General features: G+C 40.0%; 1 protein-coding gene across 1 annotated transcript; it reads right to left on the reverse strand.

Annotated features, from left to right (window-relative positions):
* Nucleotides 1–1,168: 1,168 nt before the first annotated feature.
* On the reverse strand, nucleotides 1,169–22,465 carry LOC308294112 (uncharacterized protein; the record flags this gene model as incomplete). The annotated part of the gene is made up of 8 exons (XM_080736836.1): nucleotides 22,378–22,465; nucleotides 22,133–22,246; nucleotides 21,221–21,307; nucleotides 19,878–19,958; nucleotides 10,940–11,014; nucleotides 10,474–10,509; nucleotides 3,501–3,565; nucleotides 1,169–1,174 (listed from the first exon to the last, which is right to left on the reverse strand). The coding sequence occupies exons 2-8, from the start codon at nucleotides 22,179–22,181 to the stop codon at nucleotides 1,169–1,171; spliced, it is 399 nt and encodes a 132-aa protein (XP_080592962.1). The 5' UTR covers nucleotides 22,182–22,246; nucleotides 22,378–22,465.
* Between the last annotated feature and the right edge of the window lie 670 nt (nucleotides 22,466–23,135).

The raw sequence follows: 23,135 nt of genomic DNA on the forward strand, positions 1-23,135 counted from the left end.
CAGGGGCACACCAAAGGTCCCCAGGCACAGTGGTTGAGAAACACTGTCCTAAGAGATTTACAATTCAAGTGGTAACGTTTTATGGGTTGGTACCATGCATTCTATGAACATGTATCATGTATCTTCATGATTATCATTGAGGTTTAACCTGCACACAAGAAGACCTGATGCTAGTTAGTACAGGTGTGGCCTCCGATGCTTAGTCTACAAATCTATCAAATATATATATTTAAAAATGTATATATTATAGAACATAAAGAAATACCAACCAATTAGGATGGAACTTACCAGGGTCCAGGTGGTCAGGTTCAGTCATGGCTGGTGCTGGAGAACTCATCTTCACCTGCAGGCTGGACTCCACAGACTGGTCTGCAATGAAGGAATAGAATAATGACCTTGAAGTGAGATTAGATTGTTATCTTGTTCTCTCATTCATGTATATTCTCACACAATATGTATGTATACATTTTTAAAGACACCTGAACGGTGTTTGTGCCAAGTTGGTGTACTATCTGTGATTAAGAAATGCATTGATGATGTAGTCCCAACAAAAACTATTAAAGTTCACCCAAACAACAAGCCATGGTTAAACAGTAGCCTACTGTGTGTGCGTGAGGCCATTAACCCATTTAGGCCTAGGACTATTGACCGCTTTAACAATTGAAAAATAGCAGATATACAAGCTCACAGCGCGGCACCGAGTGCCGCGCTGCGAGCTTGTAGATCTGCTATTTTTGAAAAATCATGATATGTCTTTGCAAGTCTTTGAATATATCTATTTAAAAGCGAACATTTGTAACTCAAATATTTGCTTCTGGGTGGTCCCTGGAACAACATATTTTGAGATAGGGGTCCGCGGCCAAATACCTGTAATTTTGGGGGTCCTTGACATGAAAAAGTTTGAGAACAACATGATTTAGGGGAAGGATTTAGAAGTCGGGTCAAAGATCGGGTCAAAGATATTCAAAGACTTGCACACATTTTCATGATTTTTCAAAAATAGCAGATCTACAAGTTCGCAGCGCGGCACTCGGTGCCGCGCTGTGAGCTTGTATATCTGCTATTTTTCAATAGTTAAAGCATAAAATAATGGTTAAAGTGGTTAAAATCTACCGCGACTCGGGCGCGTTCCAGGTATTTGAGAGTTAAAGAGAGAGAGATATGGGATTCAGATCTGGAGATGAAGAAGAGAATAAACGCTCTTCTTCAAACACTGAGAACCTCTAAAGCAAGGTTTTAACCGCACCGATTCGGCCACGAATCGGCGGCGGAAAGCGTCTGCTGCCGACCGGGAGCCATCGGCAACTTGTCGGCAATATAGGCACTTGCTGTCGATAGGGCTGTCGGAACCCGTCGATCGAAAACCGAACCTGCTCGGTCTTTTGCAATCGGTCGGTAGGATTGAGGCGACTTGATACTCCTGTATAGTGGACATTAGTTCGCTGCAGCTGCAGAAACAAAGCCTAAATAAGCCAGAGACATTTCCTCGTGGCACATTTTAACTAAATACCATATTCTCAATCTCAATTCCTATACTAATCAACTCCAAAGCAACGCTAGTAATAGTGCTGTGTGTTGTTTTGGTGAGAGGAGAAAAAACACTGCACAGAAAGAATCTCTGCCATCTGCCCTCCGGTTGCCAGATTCTGTGAGTGAAACAAGCGACCAGGTCTATGGAAACAAGCCCAAAAGAAGCGACCAGTTTCACCTATTGAGCTCTATTACATTAGCTATTCAAAAAGAATAAAGCAAGGCCAAATAAGCAACTACACTTCAGAAACAAGCCCAAACAAAAGTAACCCACAACTAGGGGCTCTTAAAGGGACTACACCATGAATTTACATTTTTTCCAATTTTTATGTATTTTCTTGGTGTCCCACCAGCAACTTCTATCCTCACAAAGTCCTATTTCTGACCATTGTGTCTTTCTCAGTTTATGGGCAGATCTATGTTAGCATGTCTCAGAACGGTCCTGATTGTGAAAGGTCAGATTTGTGATGTCACAAGGCCTGAGAAGGAGGCATGAGGAGCTGGGAAGGGGGTTGGGGAGGGGTGGGCAGGCCTGAGAAGGAGGCAGGAGGAGCTGGGAGAGGGTTGGGGAGGGGTGGGCAGGCCTGCTGAGCAGGAGGTGGGGAGGAGTGTGGGGCCAAAACTGGCTCAATAGCGCAGTCCTCCCACTCAGGACAAGGTGGTACTGCAGCTGAAAATGCTCTGAAAGCCAGGCAGAAATGACAGGGGCTCTGTATTCAGGAGTGGTAATTTAGCCTCAAACCTTTTCAAAAACGTTTTTGGGACACAAACAGTGTTATATAAATTATTTTTAAATGCATGGTGTAGGACCTTTAAGCTGTGACATCATTTTGTAGTCGGACCCCCAAGAAGATTTTTTGTCAATATGGTCAGTGCTGTGTCCCTCGCTATTTCAACAGATCCGAGACAAAAAAACGACTAAAGTATATAATTCTACCACTTTCCTGTCAACAAGAAAGAGAAGAAAAATTAGCTTAAAGTAAAAAGATTTACGGGCACTGGTGCCTTTTGGCAAAATGATGTCAGACTTAAGAGCCAAATCAATAAAACTAGGAGAAACAAGAATACAAATGTTTTCTAAAAGACATTTGTTTTCGCAAAGAAACAGTGGGATTGAAATAAAAAGTCTGTAATGTGATTGGAATGTGTCTGTCGCCAGGCACGTGCACACATAGACAAAGGGGGCTTGAGCCCCTGCCCTTTTATCAGTCTGTAAAAAGTGCCCTCTTCAGACCATGAGTGCATTTCTTTTTGTACCTGTACAAAAGATGTAACAATAAAGTACAACCTTGAACCCTGAACCTTGAACCTTGAACCTTGAATATACATCCTTTTGGACACTGTTCACAACACTGGTCAAAGTGATTTGTCACAGGAACTTTGTCAGGAAAGTCATCTGTAATGAGAATGAAGGGAGATAAAAAATATATATATATTCCAAATGAAAAGTATTTCATACAAGCCTAGGTGTCTATGCACAGCAAAAACATGACTACATTTCAGTTTTTGTGATCAAAGCTGTATGTATATTAGCCAGCCTCTGATTGGACAACTGACCATGTTGAAAGCCACATACCACAGGTGTAAGCTTGTCGTTGAAAACACCATACAAAGACCTTCTTTTAAGTGTTCCCTATTCAAATAAATCAGTATTTCCCCAATTCAAATCAATCAGTATTTAAATACAAAATAGACATCTTTAACTATTTTACTGCCCTATCCCGAGTTTCCCCGAGTTATTCCTGTTGTCAGAGGCGGCCATAAGTCAATTTGTAAAGAATTGACCAATCCTGCAAACTTTGGAACAATGGGATTCATGTTCAGTGTTGTTAACATTTACTTATGATGATGCTCACTGTATTATTTATTCTATTGTTGCCATAAGGTTTGTATATTGAAAAGTTGATTAGCAGCTACAACAGAACAGAAAAAAGAACATAGCTAGCATGAAACTTACCATTTCCATTTACCTCCTGGTGAGAAACCTTCATGGCTGGACTTGTCTTCACCTGCAGGCTGGACTCCACAGACTGGTCTGCAATGAAGGAATAGAATAACCTTGAAGTGAGATTATATTGTTATCTTGTTCTCTCAAACATGTATATGTGTATACACACACAACATATGTATACATTCTTAAAGACCGCTTTTCTCTCTCTCTCTCAATAAAAAATAGCCCCGCTCCGCTCGCATGTTCTGTATAGCCTATATATATTTTTGGGGCACAACAAAATAAAAAGAAAGGCGGTAGGCTGCGGTATACAGCAGTACAGCGGTTACCGTGCCCAGCCCTACTAGTGACTGTACCTTTGTGCAAATTCTTTACACAATGCACACAGAAAAATATGTGAGCACATTTTCATTCCAGCTTAAAAAAAAATCACTATATCGGCTGCATTCTGTTATCAGTGACTGTCCCCTCTCTCAAATGGGTTATCAGTTGCGGACAAACGGATCCCTATTGGTCGGACACTAATTAAGATAAGTATTCCAATTTGTATCTCATGCTCTAAAGCTATGAAATAGACACCAAGTTTGCATTTGTAGCCTATCTGATTCAAAGGTTACCGCCAAAGCTATTTTCTGATAGGGGCCAATATTGAGGTGGCCATATTGGATATCCAGCAGCAAGTTGACCGGGTTGTCCTTATAGGTTATGATCCTGCTGGGTCATAGATAATATTTCTGGTGGCAAACCTTTTATTGCAGGTCAAATGCAGCTTACCCCGCTTTGCCCTCTGGGTAGAATAGTCATTTGGGCAGCACGTTTAAGTGTCAGGGTATTGTGATCATGCATTATGTAGAAATGATCTCTAGGTTGAGCTCTGAAAATAGCAGATCTACAAGCTCACATGTGACATCTTGTAGATTGTCTAATTTCACTATTTTACAAAAAGCTAAACAAATGAGATAAATGGTATGATGAATTGTGTACATTGATAAACACATAATTAAAAACAACATACATGAGATGCATGGAACTGGAGATGAGATTTCAGGTGGAGCTTCCGGCATGCATGGAACTGGGGCTGTTGCAGAGGTGCATGGCTTTGCTGGAAGTTGCAAAAGAGAGAGAGGAGAGAGAGAAATAGAGAGACAGTGTTAGTCATGAAATAATGTAGGTGAAAGTATATTTACAGGTAGATGTTATAGAAGAGGATGATGATTATTAAAAACATCATACATGAGATGCATGGGCCTGGATCTGAGATTTCAGGTGGAGCTTTGGAGAACCTTTGCCTTTTTTGGCATGGAAATCGGGATGTGCATGGTGGATCTGCTCACGCACGCACGCGCACGCACGCGCACGCACGCACGCGCACGCACACACACACACACACACACACACACACAGTAACTTAGTCATGAAAAGATTGAGGACAGTGGAAGTACATTTACAGGCAGATGATGTAGAAGTGGATGATGGTGGAGGTTGCATACTTGCAGAACAGGGCCTAACCCTAATCTTAGGGCCTTTTCTACCATCGAACCATATAGGCCCTTTGCAGTAGCCGGCAGTAAAATGGCAGCTGCAGACTCGCGAATTCTTATTGGGTCTCCTGTCTTTCCGTCTAAAAAATTATAATAAAAAGATGACAGAAGAAGTTAGACATTGTTACTTAGAGAGACAAGTCAGGCAGTCACGAGCATGACATTTTAATTGGCAATTAAGTGTCACACATAATTACAATTAAGTTAAATAAAGCCCAAGGAGGTGTCTACAATCTACAATCTATAATTGAGATGTTCACAGACATATCAGTACAGTAGGCCCCAACCAAAGAAATTTGCTTGCAGGCAGGGCTGGCACTTTCACTCACTCAATCCTTTTATCATCCCCTCAGATAGTTGGGGCACTTAGGCCGGATTTACACTGGCAGCCAAATCCAGCCTGAATCAGATCTGTGCCACATCCAGAGTGGAATCGGATTTGTTCCATGTGACCATGTGACCATTTAAACCAATAAGATTCCAATCTGGATGTTTCTGATTGATTGATTGATTGATTGATTGAAGTATTTATTAGATGTTTTGCATAGGAAAAGGTACAGTTTCATGACAGTACAGTTCACTGGTACAAGGTCAACTAAAAGGAAACTCAAGGCCAGGCTTATTTCCACTGAAATCCTTCACTTTAACTCATAACATTGAATGACAGACATATAGAACACAGTACTATGTTTGTTATTACCAGTTTCGAGTGGCTGCCGCCTGTAAGTGGTTTTTCAGGGCGGTTTTAAAGGATGTTAGGGATTGGGATTCCTTTAAGGCCTTCGGTAAGGCGTTCCACATTTATAGCAGGAGAACTACTTTGACCCTTTGTTTGAGTTGAATCTGGGTTGAACATGATCTGTGGCGCTGCCTCTGGCTGCTAGTGTAAATGGGTCGTTAAGGCTGGAGATTGACAGGCTCATCAGGCTCTCCCCTTGCTTTCAGTGGGTGAGTCAATCAGAGACACATTTATAACCTCCAACTGGGGAGGCCGTAGGATTGTAGCCAGCCACCACACCATGCCACCGAGCCCTGATAACCCAGCTAAACAGCCACACAGCCCTGCTTAAAGGGATATTCCACTTGGGTAATTTTATAGTCTAATCAGGCTTTTATGAACACCCTGAACAGTCTTTAATTTACTTGATTCAATATTTAGATATTTGATGTAAATGTTATCAGGCCCTCCAGGCCCAGGGCCTCTCCCCATACACACCCATTGTAACTTTTGGCTAAAGTTCTCAGAATGTGTCGCTGGGGTTCAAATGCTTAATATAAAAAAGGAGGGAAAAAAATGTCTATATCATACAAAGATTTGGAGGACCCCCTGTAGTAACTCTGAGGACCCCCTGTTGAAGACCCCTGCTCTATAGAGAAAGGCCGCCACAGACAGACCCCGCTCCCAAGGGAAGACTACACTTTCTAACCATCTGCCTACTATACCAAGACATCAGAGACACATACTTACTTCCCACAGATTACACACACCCGAAGTGAGTTTGAAAACATGATCAAATTGGTGAAAAACTCCCATACCTACTGGGAGAAATACAACAATGTGCAAACACAGCAGCAAGATTTTTGAACTGTAGAGACTGGAACACAACCACCCTAAGCACTACAAACCATGGATGGATTGACATCTAGATCTACTGCACATACAGTATAAAACAGAGCTGCTATCTTTAAATGCATTTTGATTTAAAAAAAAAAAAGAATGCTATTGTTTGAGTGATTGATTGAAGACTGTTGTTCCAAAAGCGTTATACCAAATGTCACAATGCGACATAGCTCTGTTTACAGTACACAATGCTGTACCCCTCCAACTCGCCACTCCGACAATAAGAACTGTCAATTTCGGAGTGGCGACATGTCGAAATGGAGAGAGCCTCCCGTTTTCTCATGCCAATAAAGCTCCTTTGAATTGAATTGAATTGAAAGTTTGCATTGTCTCTTGGCAAGCACACAAATTCATAACATTAACATTAACGTAACATTAAACGTAACATTTTGGCTTGAAGTTTGCCATGAATAGAACTTTTACCGTATCCTTTCAATCCAACTTCGTTTTGTCCTCTCATGGGTTGGAAAGCGGTGAAATGAACAGCCGTGGTGACCGCTTTTATGATTGCAGTCTGGAACAAAACACCATACCATTTCTGCAGTTTTGTAAAAGGTTTCTTTTGAGTTCGTTGCAACCTGTTATGTGCTGCTTATCCTTTGGAAATAAACCATAGAGTTACAAAACAGACGTTTGGTAAGCCCAGTGTGATCTAGTAGGCCAATCAGAGGCAGGCATACCCAGGGTGCGTGTATATATTCTGCATCTAGCTTAAGGCAAGAAGACCCAAATGTAATAACAATAAAGATATTGAATCTACATTCCATTAACTTTCCCTTTTTGAAAAAAATAAACACACGATCAAAACAACAAGCTTCCTTCCGCGTGCATCACAGAAACGGAAGTTTGGTAATTATCTAGTAGGCCAATCAGAGGCAGGCATGCCCAGGGTGCGTCTATCTATTCTGCATCTAGCATGAGGCAAGACCAATTTAATAGACTGTCACTGAACACTTTTAACTCAAATGCTTATTTTGAGATGGGGGTCTGCGGTCAAATACATTTTGGGGGTCCTTGACATGAAAACTGTTAGGAGGAGACATTTGTAGAATCGGCCTATATCAGTGGTTCTCAAACTGTCATGACAAGGAAGGACCCCCAAATGCCAAATGATATGTATTTTGGCCACGGACCCCCCATGAATGTGGGTCAACTGCCTTAAGCTAGATGCAGAATAGATACACGCGCCCAGCGTGGGTTATAAACCTTAGGCAGGGGTCTTCAACGTTTTCAGGCCAAGGATCCCTTAGTTGAGAGAGAGATGAAGCAGGGACCCCCACATTCCTTTTCATAGATTCTATATAGTTTCATCGTTTGACAGCACACTTAACAGTGTATGTTGGATTCATGTCAATTTGTGTTTTCAGATATTTAACCACTTGAACCGTCAATACTTAATAAACTTGACATTTCACTCTGTAGTGTACTTTTTCTTTTTTCCCTCTACACACCAAACCTCTTGGCGAAAATAGCCGTTCTACAAGCTCACAACGCCTCGTGCTAAGCTTGTAGATCTGCTATTTTTGGCCAAAGTTCTCAGAATATCGACACTGGGGTTCAAGTGGTTAATATAAAAAAACGAGGAAAAAAGTTTCTATCACACAAAGATTTGGAGGACTCCCTGTAGTAACTCTGAGGACCACCTAGGGGTCCCAGACCCCCTATAATAAACGACCAGTCCAGAATGCACAATGACATATGATATACCGGTATTACTAATTAAATAAAATGTGTGTCCCCATGGCAATGCTCAATAATATCGTTTTCCATTATTAACTGTCTGATTTGGGAATCATGACATTGACACATGATATTTTGGCATGTTATTGACATAACACTCACCGACATCAGGTCATTCCCATTTCCCAACACCTGTGAAAATTGAATGCTTTTCTATATAAGTTTGTCAAAGAGACCATGCAGAAAGGGAAGTAAATGTAAATTCCCATTGAAAGGAGGTGTCATTCACTGCTTCCTTTTCCCCTTTTCTCCTTTGTACTAAATAATACTATAGCGTTGGTATTTGAAAATTGCAAATTGTTTAAAATGTGTATGCTATGTTTCATTTTCATACATATAAGACCACAATGGAAAAAAAGTTCCCAGGACCTTTTTGTGTTATCCTTTGTACCACGTGCTGTTTACATTTCTGACTAATAGTAATAAAGTATTCAATCAACTCCGGCAGAGATTTCAGAAAATATAATTTTTATATATATATATATATATATATATATATATATATATATATATATATACACACACATATACACACACATATATATATATATATATATATACACTTTTTTTTTTATTATTATTAGTTTAAGCCTGCAACCTGCATGGGGATTCATCCAGGCTCCAGGTGAATCCCCTCCAGACTTGGCACCAAGCTCAGTTACCTAGAATTAGTCTCTCGTGGCAAATTTGAATGGAGGTTCTGATCTAGCCTGGCTCCAGCCAATAGACCCGCCCACTCTCTGAGTGAACTGCATCCCCAGTGTAGAGTCTGAAATCAGGCTAGTTCTGATCATGAGTATCCCAGTAAACTTCCGATTTGTTTTTAGTCACGCACATTTATCCTAATATAAATCATAAGCATATATATTGCTGCTTATCAGAAATTATATTTTAAACTATATACAAATATTTTTGTGAACAGAAATGCCAGCTTCGGTTGATTTCGGGAGGTGTATTTCCAGTATAGCATTCAGAGATTGTGGAATAGTTGTCTGGCATATTATGTCTGATATCAAGACTGTGCACAGGAATGCTACGCACACCAGGTCCTTGTGTGGTGCCGGCTCATGACAGTGAAATCTCAGGAGATGTCTAACTCTAAAAAGACAAAAAATGGCCACACACCATCGCCAAAGTGCCACGTTTTATTGTAGGACAGAGTAAATATAAACCAACGTTTCGGCAGCACAACTGCCTTCTTCAGGGTATACAGAACACATTACAAATCACACATAATTATAGTGCCTGAGCAGCACCATATTTATTTATCATATATATTTCTTGAACCGAACTAAGGTGAAGTGAATCCGAACCGAGCTAAAGTACGGTATTCAAGAATCCTAAAACACTACACCACATAACCAACAACGTAAGTGTTCGCCATTGTAAAATCACAGGTGTTTTTTAATATTGCCTAATTGACTGAAATTCTCTTGTATGACTTTTGCAGTGACTAGTTAACTCAGTGTCTGTGATGATGAATCATTTGCCACACTGCCCAGTCAGTGGAAGTGTTTCTTTCCTGTATGAATTCATGAATTCACAGGGTTCCTATCCTGTAGTTGGCTGAACATTTCCTCTCATTGGTGACAGTGATAAGGTTTTTCTCTCATTTGAATGAATTATCTTGTGAGTTTTGAGCTTACTGCGTGTGCTGAACCCTTTCACACACTCTCCACAATGATAGCGTTTCTCTCCTGCATGATTTCTCTGGTGACTTTTGAGAGTACTGCTACTGCTGAACCTTTCCCCACACAGGTTACAGAGGTAGGGTTTTTCTCCGGTATGAATTCTCAGGTGAGTTCTGAGGTTGCCTCGGATACTGAAACCTTTCCCACACTTTTCACATTGGTAGGGTTTCTCCCCTGAATGACTTTTCATGTGAGTTTTTAGAGTACTGCCACTCCTGAAATGTTTCCCACACTGGTCACATGCATAGGGTTTCTCCCCTGTATGAATCAGCTGGTGACGTTTGAGGACAAGGATCGTGCTTAGCATTTTCCCACATTGGTCACATTGGTAGGGTTTCTCTCCCGTATGAGTTCTCATGTGTTTATGGAGTCTCTGCCTTGTGAAGCACTTTTCCCCACACTGGTCACAGTCGGTCTGTTTCTTCACTGGCAAATCTGTGTAGAGAATAAAGGGAGGTACATAAACCTATTAATAAACAGATTAATTATTTATTTTAAAGATGTGTTCTATTGCATCCCTAGTTAACAATTAATCTAAAATCGATGAATTGCTGTTAAGATGTAACGATTCTAATTAATCATTTCATTTATTTATTTTGAAGGGGAAAAAATTATATCTTTTGGCTAGTGAAAGTTACAGGTATGGTGTGTGTGATATCAAATGTGAGCTTAACGTAATCCTTCATCATATATTTAAGTAAGTCTGTGTTAAGCTGAAGCTTGATTCGGACAAGAGTTTTCCATGTGGTCCTAGCTTATCAATTAATCGGTTAACCGATCGATAAGGTTATCAACCTTAATTAATGTATTGATATTTTGCATCCATAGTTAGTACAGTACAACACAAGTAGTTATGGTTACATACGGTTTTTCCCACAGTGCTCACAGTACTGGTCACAGTGTCGATGATTCGTCACTGGAAAATTGGCAGATAAGTCATCTGAAATGAGAATGAAGGGAGATAAAAAAAAACAATAATGTCTAAATGAAAAGTATTTAATTCAAGCTTAGACATCTATGCACAGCAGAAAGCATGACTACATTTCAGCTTTTGTTAATACACAATCAAAGTTTAATTAAAGACAAGCATAAACACCTGGTATGTATGTATGTATATTCAGTGTTGGGTGTAACAGCGCTATAACTAACGGCGTCACGTAACGGCGTTAGTTTGGCAGTAGCGGAGTAACCTAACGAGTTACATTTATCAATATAACGGTTAGTTACTTGGTTACATTTTCAAAAAAGTAATCTCGTTATTTTTTTAAAAAAGTGTTCCATTTTCACTGTTTTTTTGTTGCCACAGATTAAAAAAGAAGCCCCGAGTCACATTTCCTCCTTCTGTCTTATTCTGTCAACAAATACACGTGTGAAAGGGGTGTGTAGCTGTCTGTCTGTCTGTCTGTCTGTCTGTCTGTCTGTCTGTCTGTCTGTCTGCCTCCCTCTGAAGGCAGTCCGCCCCCTGATACAACGTAAATCCGTCCCACTCGCCTCTGACTGTTAAAAAAGGTGACCAACCAGAAATGTGTTGCAGTCTGTGGTGGTTGCATAGGCAGTCTACAGTTTTATATAGGTTGCCACTAGTGGTGTAACACAGGGTGACGAGCGGCAGCTCTGTGAAGTGAGCAGGAAGAGTTGGGACAAACTATCTGTGCTCGTGTCTTGTTTACATATAATTTACACAGTCGTGCATGGCAGGGCTTGAGAGAGACAGCCTTTTAGTAAGGCTGTGGAAGTATTCACACTATTTTTGGATTTACTGGTGAAAGAAAGGAGGAGGTTCAACGTCAATGCAAATCTCCATGTTGAAGTCCAGCCGTCACAACACTCCGGTAGGCTATTTTATGTTTACCAAACGTCCTCGCAGGTGGGTTTTAATTGTCGGTAACGGAAAGAAATATATCGTTAAGTTACTTTTCTCATTGGGTAGCGGAGTAACTTAACGGATTAGTTTTTCAAGTCAGTAACTAAAGTAACTTAACGAGTTACTTCAAAATGTAACGATACCCAACACTGTGTATATTGGACAACAGACTATGTGGGAAAGCCACAACTTGTGCGCCAGCAGAGCGTGCCATGATAAGGTGCACTCACCACTGGCATCAACACGAATGCTGGTCCCTCATTGGCTGTTAATGATGATGTTGCTAGAAATGCTGATCCCTGATTGGGCTATGGGCTTAAACACGGGTCGACACCGACATACATACATACATACGCAGCCAAACGCAGTACTTGCGCGCTCTGCTGGCGCAAGTAATTAGCAGCTAGCCAGCTATGCTAAAGGCGGCACTGCCTTAGCCTCGTGTAGCCAGACGAATCTGACATTGCAAAGAGAAATCCACTTTTTATCAAATCCCGCCCCATTTTGCACTGTTACTAGGTGGGACGAAAAAGCCAGGGCAGATTGTTTTTATAATGGTGAATGGGGGGGAATATTTTTCATAGCCTCATTATTGCTATTTAAAGTACCAAAAGACAAACATCTATGTGATATTCCAGTAGTTACATTGCAAAACAGGGGTTTTCCCCCGAAAATACATGTTTTAATTATCCCAGTGGGACAGAAAAACCAGGGCAGATTGTTTTTATAATGGAAAAGAATGGTTTTGATTTTTCATAGCCTCATTATTGCTAGATCATTTGGCTCCAATATTTAGGAAAAGTCATCTAAGGGGAACATTCTGAGAGCTTCATGAGCAAAGATAATAGACTTCAAATAGACTTCATGGTATACACAAAGAAATGGTATACAAAAAGAAAGCCACTTGCAGAATCCTTTTTAACCTTGATTGGTTCATCCGGCCAACAGTGTGCCATCAACACTTATTCAGCTTTGGGAAAGTTGAATAAGCATTGATGGAGATTTTGTACACCCTCCTAAGAGATTAACAATTCAAGTGGTAACGTTTTATGGGCTGGGACCACGCATTCTATGAACATGTATCTTTATGATTATCATTGAGGTTTAACCTGCACACAAGAAGACCTGATGTACAGTTGTTGCCTCCGATGCTTAATCTACAAATCTATCAAATATATATATTTAAAAATATATATATTATCTATCTATAAATGCGAGAAGTCTCTGCGTGTCTGTCTGTCTGTCTGTCTGCGTGTATGTAATCCGCGTATCTCGAGAACCGTTCGTCCCACCGGCTTCAGATTCGGCACGCACGTTCTCCGCCGCGGCGCGGAGTGCAGTGCCCGGCCTCGACCCGACCCGACGCGCGTTTTTTCCGAAACGGCGCGAAACGTTCGGAATCTCCTTATGCGGAGCTGATTGTTGACATCAGGCTGTTCCTGAGGAAATCGGCACAATCGCTGACTCATTGTGACATCACTTCATAAAAGGCTCTGACATCACGTACGCCACATGAGTCAACAAAAAATCTCGGTGAATGTGTATGTATGTATGTGAATCTCGAGAACCGTTCTTCCACCGGCACGCGCGTTCTCCAGATATGGGCATAAAACTGAGGAAATCGGCACAATCGCTGACTCATTGTGACATCACTTCATAAAAGGCTCTGACATCACGTACGCCACATGAGTCAACAAAAAATCTCGGTGAATGTGTATGTATGTATGTGAATCTCGAGAACCGTTCTTCCACCGGCACGCACGTTCTCCAGATATGGGCATAAAATGAATCCCCGAATGGGGAGCTGATGTCTGACATCAGAGTTTTCCGCAACCGGTACTGTGTGTGCAGAGATCTCCATATATGGGCATAAGGGGACAAAGGCAAACAGATGGTCAAAACGGGTCCTATGACAACAGGTATATTGGGGTTTGCATTAAAGGGTGGGGACAAAGGCTAACAGATGGTCAAAACGGGTCCTATGACAACAGGTATATTGGGGTTTGCATTAAAGGGTGGGCATTAAAGGGTGGGGACAAAGGCTAACAGATGGTCAAAACGGGTCCTATGACAACAGGTATATTGGGGTTTGCATTAAAGGGTGGGGCATTCATGGGGTCCGCTCCAAAAAAGAAAATAAAAGAGACAAAGACAAACATAAGACAAGCGACAAAGCGTGGGACTGGGAGGATGACTTGAATGATGCAGATTTAAGCAGGCTGTGTATTCTGCTTAAAGAAGAAACAAACAAAAAGCGACAGAGATCTCATACAGTGGTTGTACCTTGAAAGTGCTGGTCGTGGCATTGATGTGGTACCACCATGGCAGCCAGATCAGTTGAGGCACCACGTTGTTACATGCCACAACCACTAGGTGGGGTTAGAGAGCAACTAATGCCCAGATAAAGGCATATGAGACAGGTTTGTTGCTTAACTGGGTAGTTAATTTAATTTTCAAGAATGAGTAGATTTTGAGCCAAAAACAATCTTTCAGTCAACAGCAATGACTTGTTGGCAATTGTATTAAAAAGATGTATTACTAAACTCTGGAATCCAGGGGAAAGGGTGAATTTACATGCAGAGTTCTAATGAACTGAAAAGCAATTATTGCTTTATTCACAACTGTTTATCATATTTAACAACATTAAACAAATTAATTATTCTAATTGCAAAGTCTCCAGGACAGTAAAAATAAAGAATAAATAAAATAATTCAATAAAATCCTCCAGCCAACCATTAGAAGTTGATTATCACAATAAGTAATTAAATACAATAAGTAATTGTGAGTATTTTCTTTTTTAAAGATTGCTACTTTAAAAAACAACTATGTTTCTTACACTAAACAATGTTAGACAAAACAAACACAAAATATTTGAAATCTATCATAATCAATGACAGTACAGAAGTTAGAACCAAACACATTTTAAGTGAAAACATTCAAATCTCTGCAATGGACTGTAGATCGGCTATTTTACAAATAGCTCACAACTGTACTAATGTAGGCTTAGTTGCTTTACACCACTGGCGATCATAAATTTGATTTTTTTTTTAAAGGAGGAAAGGGAACAGTTTGGAATCTGATCATCATCAACTTGCGACGGGCATTTCCCCTATTGAGTGAAAGATTAGCTATTTCTAGAAGAAATAAAATAATTAAGGTGTTTTTGATTTTACATTGTATTTATACAGGGCAATTATAATGTATTAAGGCGTATTTGTCGTATTAGCCAGGGATCCCTTTAAAGCCAGAGAGAGAGATTTCCCATCTGATACTCTGGTATAGTTTTATGGTGGATAGATATATTCTATGAACAAACTTTTATCAACAACATGCATCGCATCTGACACGCATTGTATACTGGACATTGATTAGACATTAGTTTTGATGACTCAGTGGCTGTTGCTGTGTGTGCATCATGAGAATGAAAAGTAAACTGTAGGTAGCTTCACACCTCAGGCTGCCAGGACCATTGATAGAATATTGGGATAATTTGCATGTGAATCAAAGAAGCCCTAGACACAACCTTCCCTTCCCCCAAAGGTTTGCAGATCAGTTATCTTTCAGCATGCAACATGTCTTAACAACTCTAGCCTGCCAGTGTTGCTGGGTCTGCTTATTTTAAGTGACTTTGGTCCTGTTTTCCTGTAAAGTCGCTTGTAAAGATTCATAGTTGTGGGTTGCTTTTGTTAGGGCTAGTTTCTTAAGTGTAGTGGCTTATTTGTCCTTAATTTCAAGATAATTTTTTTAAAATAGCTGATGTAATAGAGTTCAAGTGGTGAAATGGTTGCTTCTTTTGGGCTTGTTTTCATAGACCTGGTCGCTTGTTTCACTCACAGAATATAGCAAATGTGGTAACACTCTCTCACATTGGAGAAAACAAACACCACCGGTGGAAAGTAGCCTAACTAGTACATTTGATTTAATTAAGTATTGTACTTAAATATAATTTCTTCTTTAAGTACTTAACTTGAGTGTTTCCAATTACTAAATAAATGTTACTAAATTCATTTGTAGATTTGGATTATTATTACAAAACATAAATTACCCACTTCACTCAGCCAAAACGTCAGATGATCTACAATTAATCTCACAATGTCTTGCGATGCCACGAATTGTGAGCTTGTAGGCTAGATCTGCAAAATATTTGTATACATTGTAAACTTGTGAAATGGGACATTCTGCATAATGAGTACTTTTACTTTTGATACTTTAAGTACATTTTGATGTCAATACTTTACCTTAAGAGTTAACTTTAAGTAGCATGGACCTATAGTTTCATTTGAGGTGCATGTGTTTGTGCAGAGATGTTATGTGCAGACTGCAGAGATGTATTTTGTTGGACCAGGCTACGCTCAACTTCCCGGTCTAGATAGACTATATTCTATAAACTTCACTGACTTCATTTAACTTATATCAACGAAAGAGAGAGTGCAAGAGAAGTTATTTTTGCTGTGTGTGCATCATGAGAATGAAAAGTAAGTAAGCTTCACACCTCATGCTGCCAGGACCATTGATAGAATATTGGGTTAATTTGCATGTCAAGAGGTGTAGTGTTCAGTTTCACAGTCAACTCAAGAGAGTGAGACTGAAAGATCAGTTTATCCCCTTGTGCAAAACATTATGCTTGTTGTATCATGGTTGCGATGACGAGGCTACACTCTGACTGTACTATTTTACCACTGTCTAAGGAATAATTATCCAAGCATAATCGGAATATGAAATCTCTCTCTCTCTCTCTCTCTCTCTCTCTCTCTCTCTCTCTCTCTCTCTCTCTCTCTCTCTCTCTCTCTCTCTCTCTCTCTCTCTCTCTCTCTCTCTCTCTCTCTCTCTCTCTCTCTCTCTCACCATATAGCCTAATATATTATTTGGTTTTGCTATTTTATTTCTTAAAAAAAACATTAAACATAATTCAAAGGTGCTCTTGGCTTGAGAAAGCCTAGGTCCAAGTTTACATTGCCAAAGCAAGTGTAAACATATAAAATATGAACGTGGGGAAAAGTAGGCTACAGTTGGAGGGGATAAAAATAAAAATAAATCAGTAACAAAGAGTAGATTGCTACTAAAACACATCACTCACATGGTTATTACAGAAAGCACTATAGAGACCAGTAGAATTTATTTGTTTCTGTGTGAGAAAATAGAAGATCTACAAGCTCACAACACGTCTCGCTGTGTTGTGAGCTTCTATCAGATGTATTTAGCCCCTCAATCGTATATAAAATATCATATAAAAGTGAAACCTGCTATTGATCAATGAGTTTCTGCATTTACATGTGTAGAGTCTATGGACAGATCGTAGAAAAATGCCCCAGAAAATGTGACAAGCTCAACGGCCACTAACTGTATGTTCATCATGTTAAAAAATATTTTGCCTTATTCACACTATGAAAAGCCAAGCTAATGGTTTGAAAAAACAATACAATAAAATCTTCCATTCAACAATTAGAAGTTAGTAATCACTTTACGGCTATTTTGTATATCCCTATGATGATTGCAGAAGAGACAAAGTTAAAACGATAATAAAATAAGTCATTAGTATTCTTTCAATAGAGATTGTTTCTTAATTTAGGGATTTAAAAGTCTTGCTCAGGGACACTTCAGCAAGTAGGTGGCCTGGCCAGAATTCGTACCTGTGTACTCCCAAACCCCCAACCCCCCAACCCCCCACTGTGTGTGTCTGACTCTCTCTGTGAGTTTGTTTGCTAAACTGTGTCACATGGGGGGTTGGGACTTGTAGCTTGGGAGTTGTGGTCATTCGAAGAACTTTGCATTATTTCTCTAATAAAAATAAAAAAAACATTATAATAATAATGTATTATGTACCTTGGTGCCAAGGTGTAATGAAAATCAGGCAGCAGCCGTTCGCAACTGGTAAAATTTTTCTTTACATATCTACTGCATAGTACTGTGTTCTATTTGTCTGTCATTCAATGTTATATGAGATACTTTAATGGTTTCCAGTGGAAATAAGCTTAGTCTTTTCATGGATCTCCTTGTAGTAGACCTTGTACCAGTGAACTGTACCGTCATGAAACTGTACCTTTTCCTATGCAATCTTCTAATAAAGTCTTCAATGCTTGGTAATACAATGTATTCTCTATGCAAACCTAGGGTGACCATATTTCCAGCCACTCAAACCGGGACGTAAAACACTGTTGCCTAAAACTGGGACCCTAAAAGCAATGCGCACGTTACCGCGCACGCTCTCTAACGTTCGTGCACGCGCAAACACGCACCACAGGGTTGCAAACAGGCAGTGAGTGATTGACAAACAGCCTCAGCGTTGAATTCAGACACGCAATGAATTTGTTCCTGTTTTCTGATTGGTTTAGGTGAGCATGTTTTCATGAAAAGAACATGATAAATGTCTGATGCAACCACTGAAAACGGCTACTATTATTTTAATTCTGGCGAAAACCGGGACAATTTTGCAGTGAATGTTGAAAAGCGGGACATATCAGTGTTTTAGAACTATTTGTCGGGACACCGGGACACGCAGCTTGAAAACGGGACTGTCCTGGGTAAAACGGGACGTCTGGTCACCCTATGCAAACCAGCTTTAAAAATTTCCAAGCTGGAAAAAAGCTGGAAATGTTTTAAGCTGGTTTGCATAGAGAATACATTGAATTACCAAGCAAACCATTAGCTTGGCTTTTCGTAGTGTGAATGCAGCATTACTCTTACGCAGTTCTTGAAAAATAGATTCCTCAGCAGGGGATTAAACTCTGTTCTCCCATATGCCATTCCATGACACTATCCACTAGACTAGCACTACAGAATGAAAACTCATAAATTGTTCCTTTAGCCTCTAAAATGTTGTCCATTCAAACTGTTTCAATTTGTTTTATTTAAACCGTATTTTTCTAATTGTTGACTGAATATTTTATGTACTATTATTATTATTATTATTATTATTTTCCTGTCATGGGTCATGGGGAAATTAGAATTCATTAGCATACTTATTATTACAAATCTAGTTGAGTTCTAGGCACATCTAGTTTTTCATTTGTCAAATGCTTTTAAGTATAATAAACACAGTTGTGTATAAAGCAACAATTGCATTTCAATTCAACCTGAACTCTGCATTGTCGTCTAAGTTTTCTTTAATTAATAACAATCACAATGAATCTGTTCACCCTTGCTGTGTTGCCAACACTGTAATGTAGGGTTCATGGACTCACATGTGCCTCCCTGTGGCAGATAAGCCACATTACATGCTGTAACACCTCTAAAAAAGGTGGTACCACATTTACTCACATTTACTCAGTGGCACTACAGTGGTGCCACAGAGGCAGCCAACTGGTGACACTGCCAATCTTAACTGCTAACCACTGTATATGGGCATAAAATGGACGCAGATAAACAGATATCTCCATATACGGGCATAAAGGGACACAGACAGACAGATACAGAGATCTCCATATATGGGCATAAAATGGACGCAAATAGACAGATATCTCCATATATGGGCATCTTGAATGATGCAGATTTAAGCAGGCTGTGTATTCTGCTTAAAGAAGAAACAAACAAAAAGCGACAGAGATCTCATATATGGGCATAAAATGGACGCAGATAAACAGATATCTCCATATACGGGCATAAAGGGACACAGACAGACAGATACAGAGATCTCCATATATGGGCATAAAATGGACGCAAATAGTCAGATATCTCCATATATGGGCATATGTGCATAAAATGGACCCAGAACTATATCTGCAGTGATCTCCATATATGGACATAAAATGGACACAGGCAAACAGATGGTCAAAACGGGTCCTATGACAACAGGTATAATGGGGTTTGCATTAAAGGGCGGGGCATTCATTCCCTATTTACATCGTTCCCGAGTTGGCCAGGTCGCCGACTAGACGCTGGGCGGCCCAGCTTCTAGTAGAACATAATAAAGAAAATACCAACCAATTGGGATGGAACTTACCAGGGTCCAGGTTGTCAGGTTCAGTCATGGCTGGTGCTGGAGAACTCATCTTCACCTGCAGGCTGGACTCCACAGACTGGTCTGCAATGAAGGAACAGAATAACGACCTTGAAGTGAGATTAGATTGTTATCTTGTTCTCTCAAACATGTATATTCTCACACAATATATATGTATACAGAGAAACAACCTTTCGACCCATAAAGGTCTTCATCAAGTTTGACCTGATGAAGACTCGTATGGGTCGAAACGTTGTTTCTCTTTAAAATAAAATTGTCGCTGGAGCTGCTGAACAGTGTGCGGACTTCTCTTCTTCCTATGGGGTGTATTTTTTGGTTCGGCACCTGAAACATTTTTTGGAGATGTGCGTGCTTCCTTCTCCCTATGTGTGATTAAGAAATGCATTGATGATGTAGTCCCAACAAAAACTATTAAAGTCTACCCAAACAACAAGCCATGGTTAAACAGTAGCCTACTGTGTGTGCGTGAGGCCATTAAAGAGAGAGAGATATGGGATTCAGATCTGGAGATGAAGAAGAGAAGAAACGCTCTTCTTCAAACACTGAGAACTGCTAAAAGGCAAAATGCCAGAGGTTGATTTGCTGTTATTTTATATACCACTGCATTGTCTGAAGGAAGCCAAACAAAAACAGGTTTTACTCTTATGTACCTGTACAAAAGATGTAACAATAAAGTACAAACTTGAACCCTGAACCTTGAATATACATTATTTTGGACACTGTTCACAACACTGGTCAAAGTGATTTGTCACAGGAACTTTGTAAGGAAAGTCATCTGTAATGAGAATGAAGGGAGATAAAAGAAATATATATTCCAAATGAAAAGTATTTCATACAAGCCTGGGTGTCTATGCACAGCAAAAACATGACTACATTTCAGTTTTTGTGATTAAAGCTTAATTAAAGACAAGCTTGGTATGTATGTATATTAGCCAGCCTCTGACTGGACAACAGACCATGTGGGAGAGCCACAGGTATAAGCTTGTCGTTGAAAACACCATACAAAGACCTTCTTTTAAGTGTTCCCAATTCAAATCAATCATTATTTAAAAACAAAATAGACATCTTTAACTATTTTACTGCCCTATCCCGAGTTTCCCAGAGTTATTCCTGTTCTCAGAGGCCGCCACAAGTCATTTTGTAAAGAATTGACCAATCCTGCAAACTTTGGAACAATGGGATTCATGTTCAGTGTTGTTAACATTTACTTTTGATGATGCTCACTGTATTATTTATTCTATTGTTGCCATAATATTTGTATAGTGAAAAGTTGATTAGCAGCTACAATAGAACAGAAAAAAGAACATAGCTAGCATGAAACTTACCATTTCTATTCAACAGGAACCTGATGACCTCCTGGTGAGAAACGGCTGGACTTGTCTTCACCTGCAGGCTGGAATCCACAGACTGGTCTGCAATGAAGGAATAGAATAACGACCTTGAAGTGAGATTATATTGTTATCTTGTTCTCTCATACATGTATATGTATATACACACAACATATGTATACATTTTTAAAGACCACTTTTCTCTCTCTCTCAATAAAAAATAGCCCCGCTCTGCTCGCATGTTCTGTATCGCCTATATATAGTTTTGGGGGATAACGAAAAAAAAAAGAAAAAAAGGTGGGGCGGTAGGCAGACAAAACAAATGTTTGGAATGGATTCAGAATCATGAAAACCCTATAGATAGCCCCCGCACATGCTACTTAAAGAAGATTTTTGGGGGGTCTTTTTTTCCCTGTATGGTGTGAATTAGAGAAAAATTAATTAGAGAAAAGTGCTTGGATCGGTCAATTTTTGAATTCAGCGCACAAAAATACCCCTAAGTGCAAATTATCACGCTTTCTGCCAGAAGTGAACACCTTTTTCACATATTTCTCCCACTATTTTATTGCAGGTCAAATGCAGCTTACCCCGCTTTGCCCTGGGTAGAATAGTCATTTGGGCAGCACTTTTAAGTGTCAGGGTATTGTAATCATGCATTATGTAGAAATGATCTCTAGATTGCGCGCTGAAAATAGCAGATCTACAAGCTTACATGTGACACCTTGTAGATTGGCTAATTTCACTATTTTAAAATGTTTTTTTTTTTTTTTTAATAAGACAACTACCTGATAAGATAAGGCATAATCGGGAGAAGTGTAAAAAAAGGTTTCTGACAAAAAGCAAAACAAATTAGATAAATGGTATGATGAATTGTGTACATTGATTCACACATAATTAAAAACAACATACATGAGATGCATGGAACTGGAGTTGAGATTTCAGGTGGAGCTTCCGGCATGCATGGAACTGAGGCTGTTGCAGAGGTGCATGGCTCTGGGGCTGTTGCAGGGGTGCATGGCTTTACTGGAAGTTGCAAAAGAGAGAGAGAGGAGAGAGAAATAGAGAGACAGTGTTAGTCATGAAATAATGTAGGTGAAAGTATATTTACAGGCAGATGTTGTAGAAGAGGATGATGAACATTAAAAACATCATACATGAGATCCATGGGCCTGGAGCTGAGATTTCAGGTGGAGCTTTGGAGAACCTTTGCCTTTGGCATGGAAATCGGGATGTGCATGGTGGATCTGCTCGCTCGCACGCACGCACGCACGCACGCACGCACGCACGCACGCACGCACGCGCACACGCACACGCACACGCACACGCACACGCACACGCACACACACACACACACACACACACACACACACACACACACACACAGTAACTTCGTCATGAAAGGATTGAGGACGGTGGAAGTATATTTACAGGTAGATGATGTAGAAGTGGATGATGGTGGAGGTTGCATACTTGCAGAACAGGGCCTAACCCTAACCTTAGGGTCTTTTCTACCATCGAACCATATAGGCCCTTTGCAGTAGCCGGCAGTAAAATGGCAGCTGCAGACTCGTGAATCCTCATTGGGTCTCCGGTCTTTCCGTCTAAAAATACGATGACAGAAGAAGTTAGACATAATTGTTACTTAGAGAGACAAGTAGGGCAGTCGCGAGCATGGCATTTTAATTGACAATTAAGTGTCACACATAATTACATGTAGGATATATGATTAGTTTTATTTGGTAGTCTAGTTACAGGAAGTAAATAGACCGGTGCTTTCCTACTTGACACAGTGACTCTCACTCTGGCCAGCAGCAGAGCGTCACGCACCACCGCAGCCTCTATGAATGATGATCAAGCGCTTTAATCATTTTTGTTTGATCTGCCACGCATCGGCGCAACATTAACATAAAAC

This window comes from Nannobrachium achirus, assembly GCF_963921795.1.
Source record: "Nannobrachium achirus genome assembly, chromosome: 11".
Lineage (NCBI taxonomy): Eukaryota > Metazoa > Chordata > Actinopteri > Myctophiformes > Myctophidae > Nannobrachium > Nannobrachium achirus.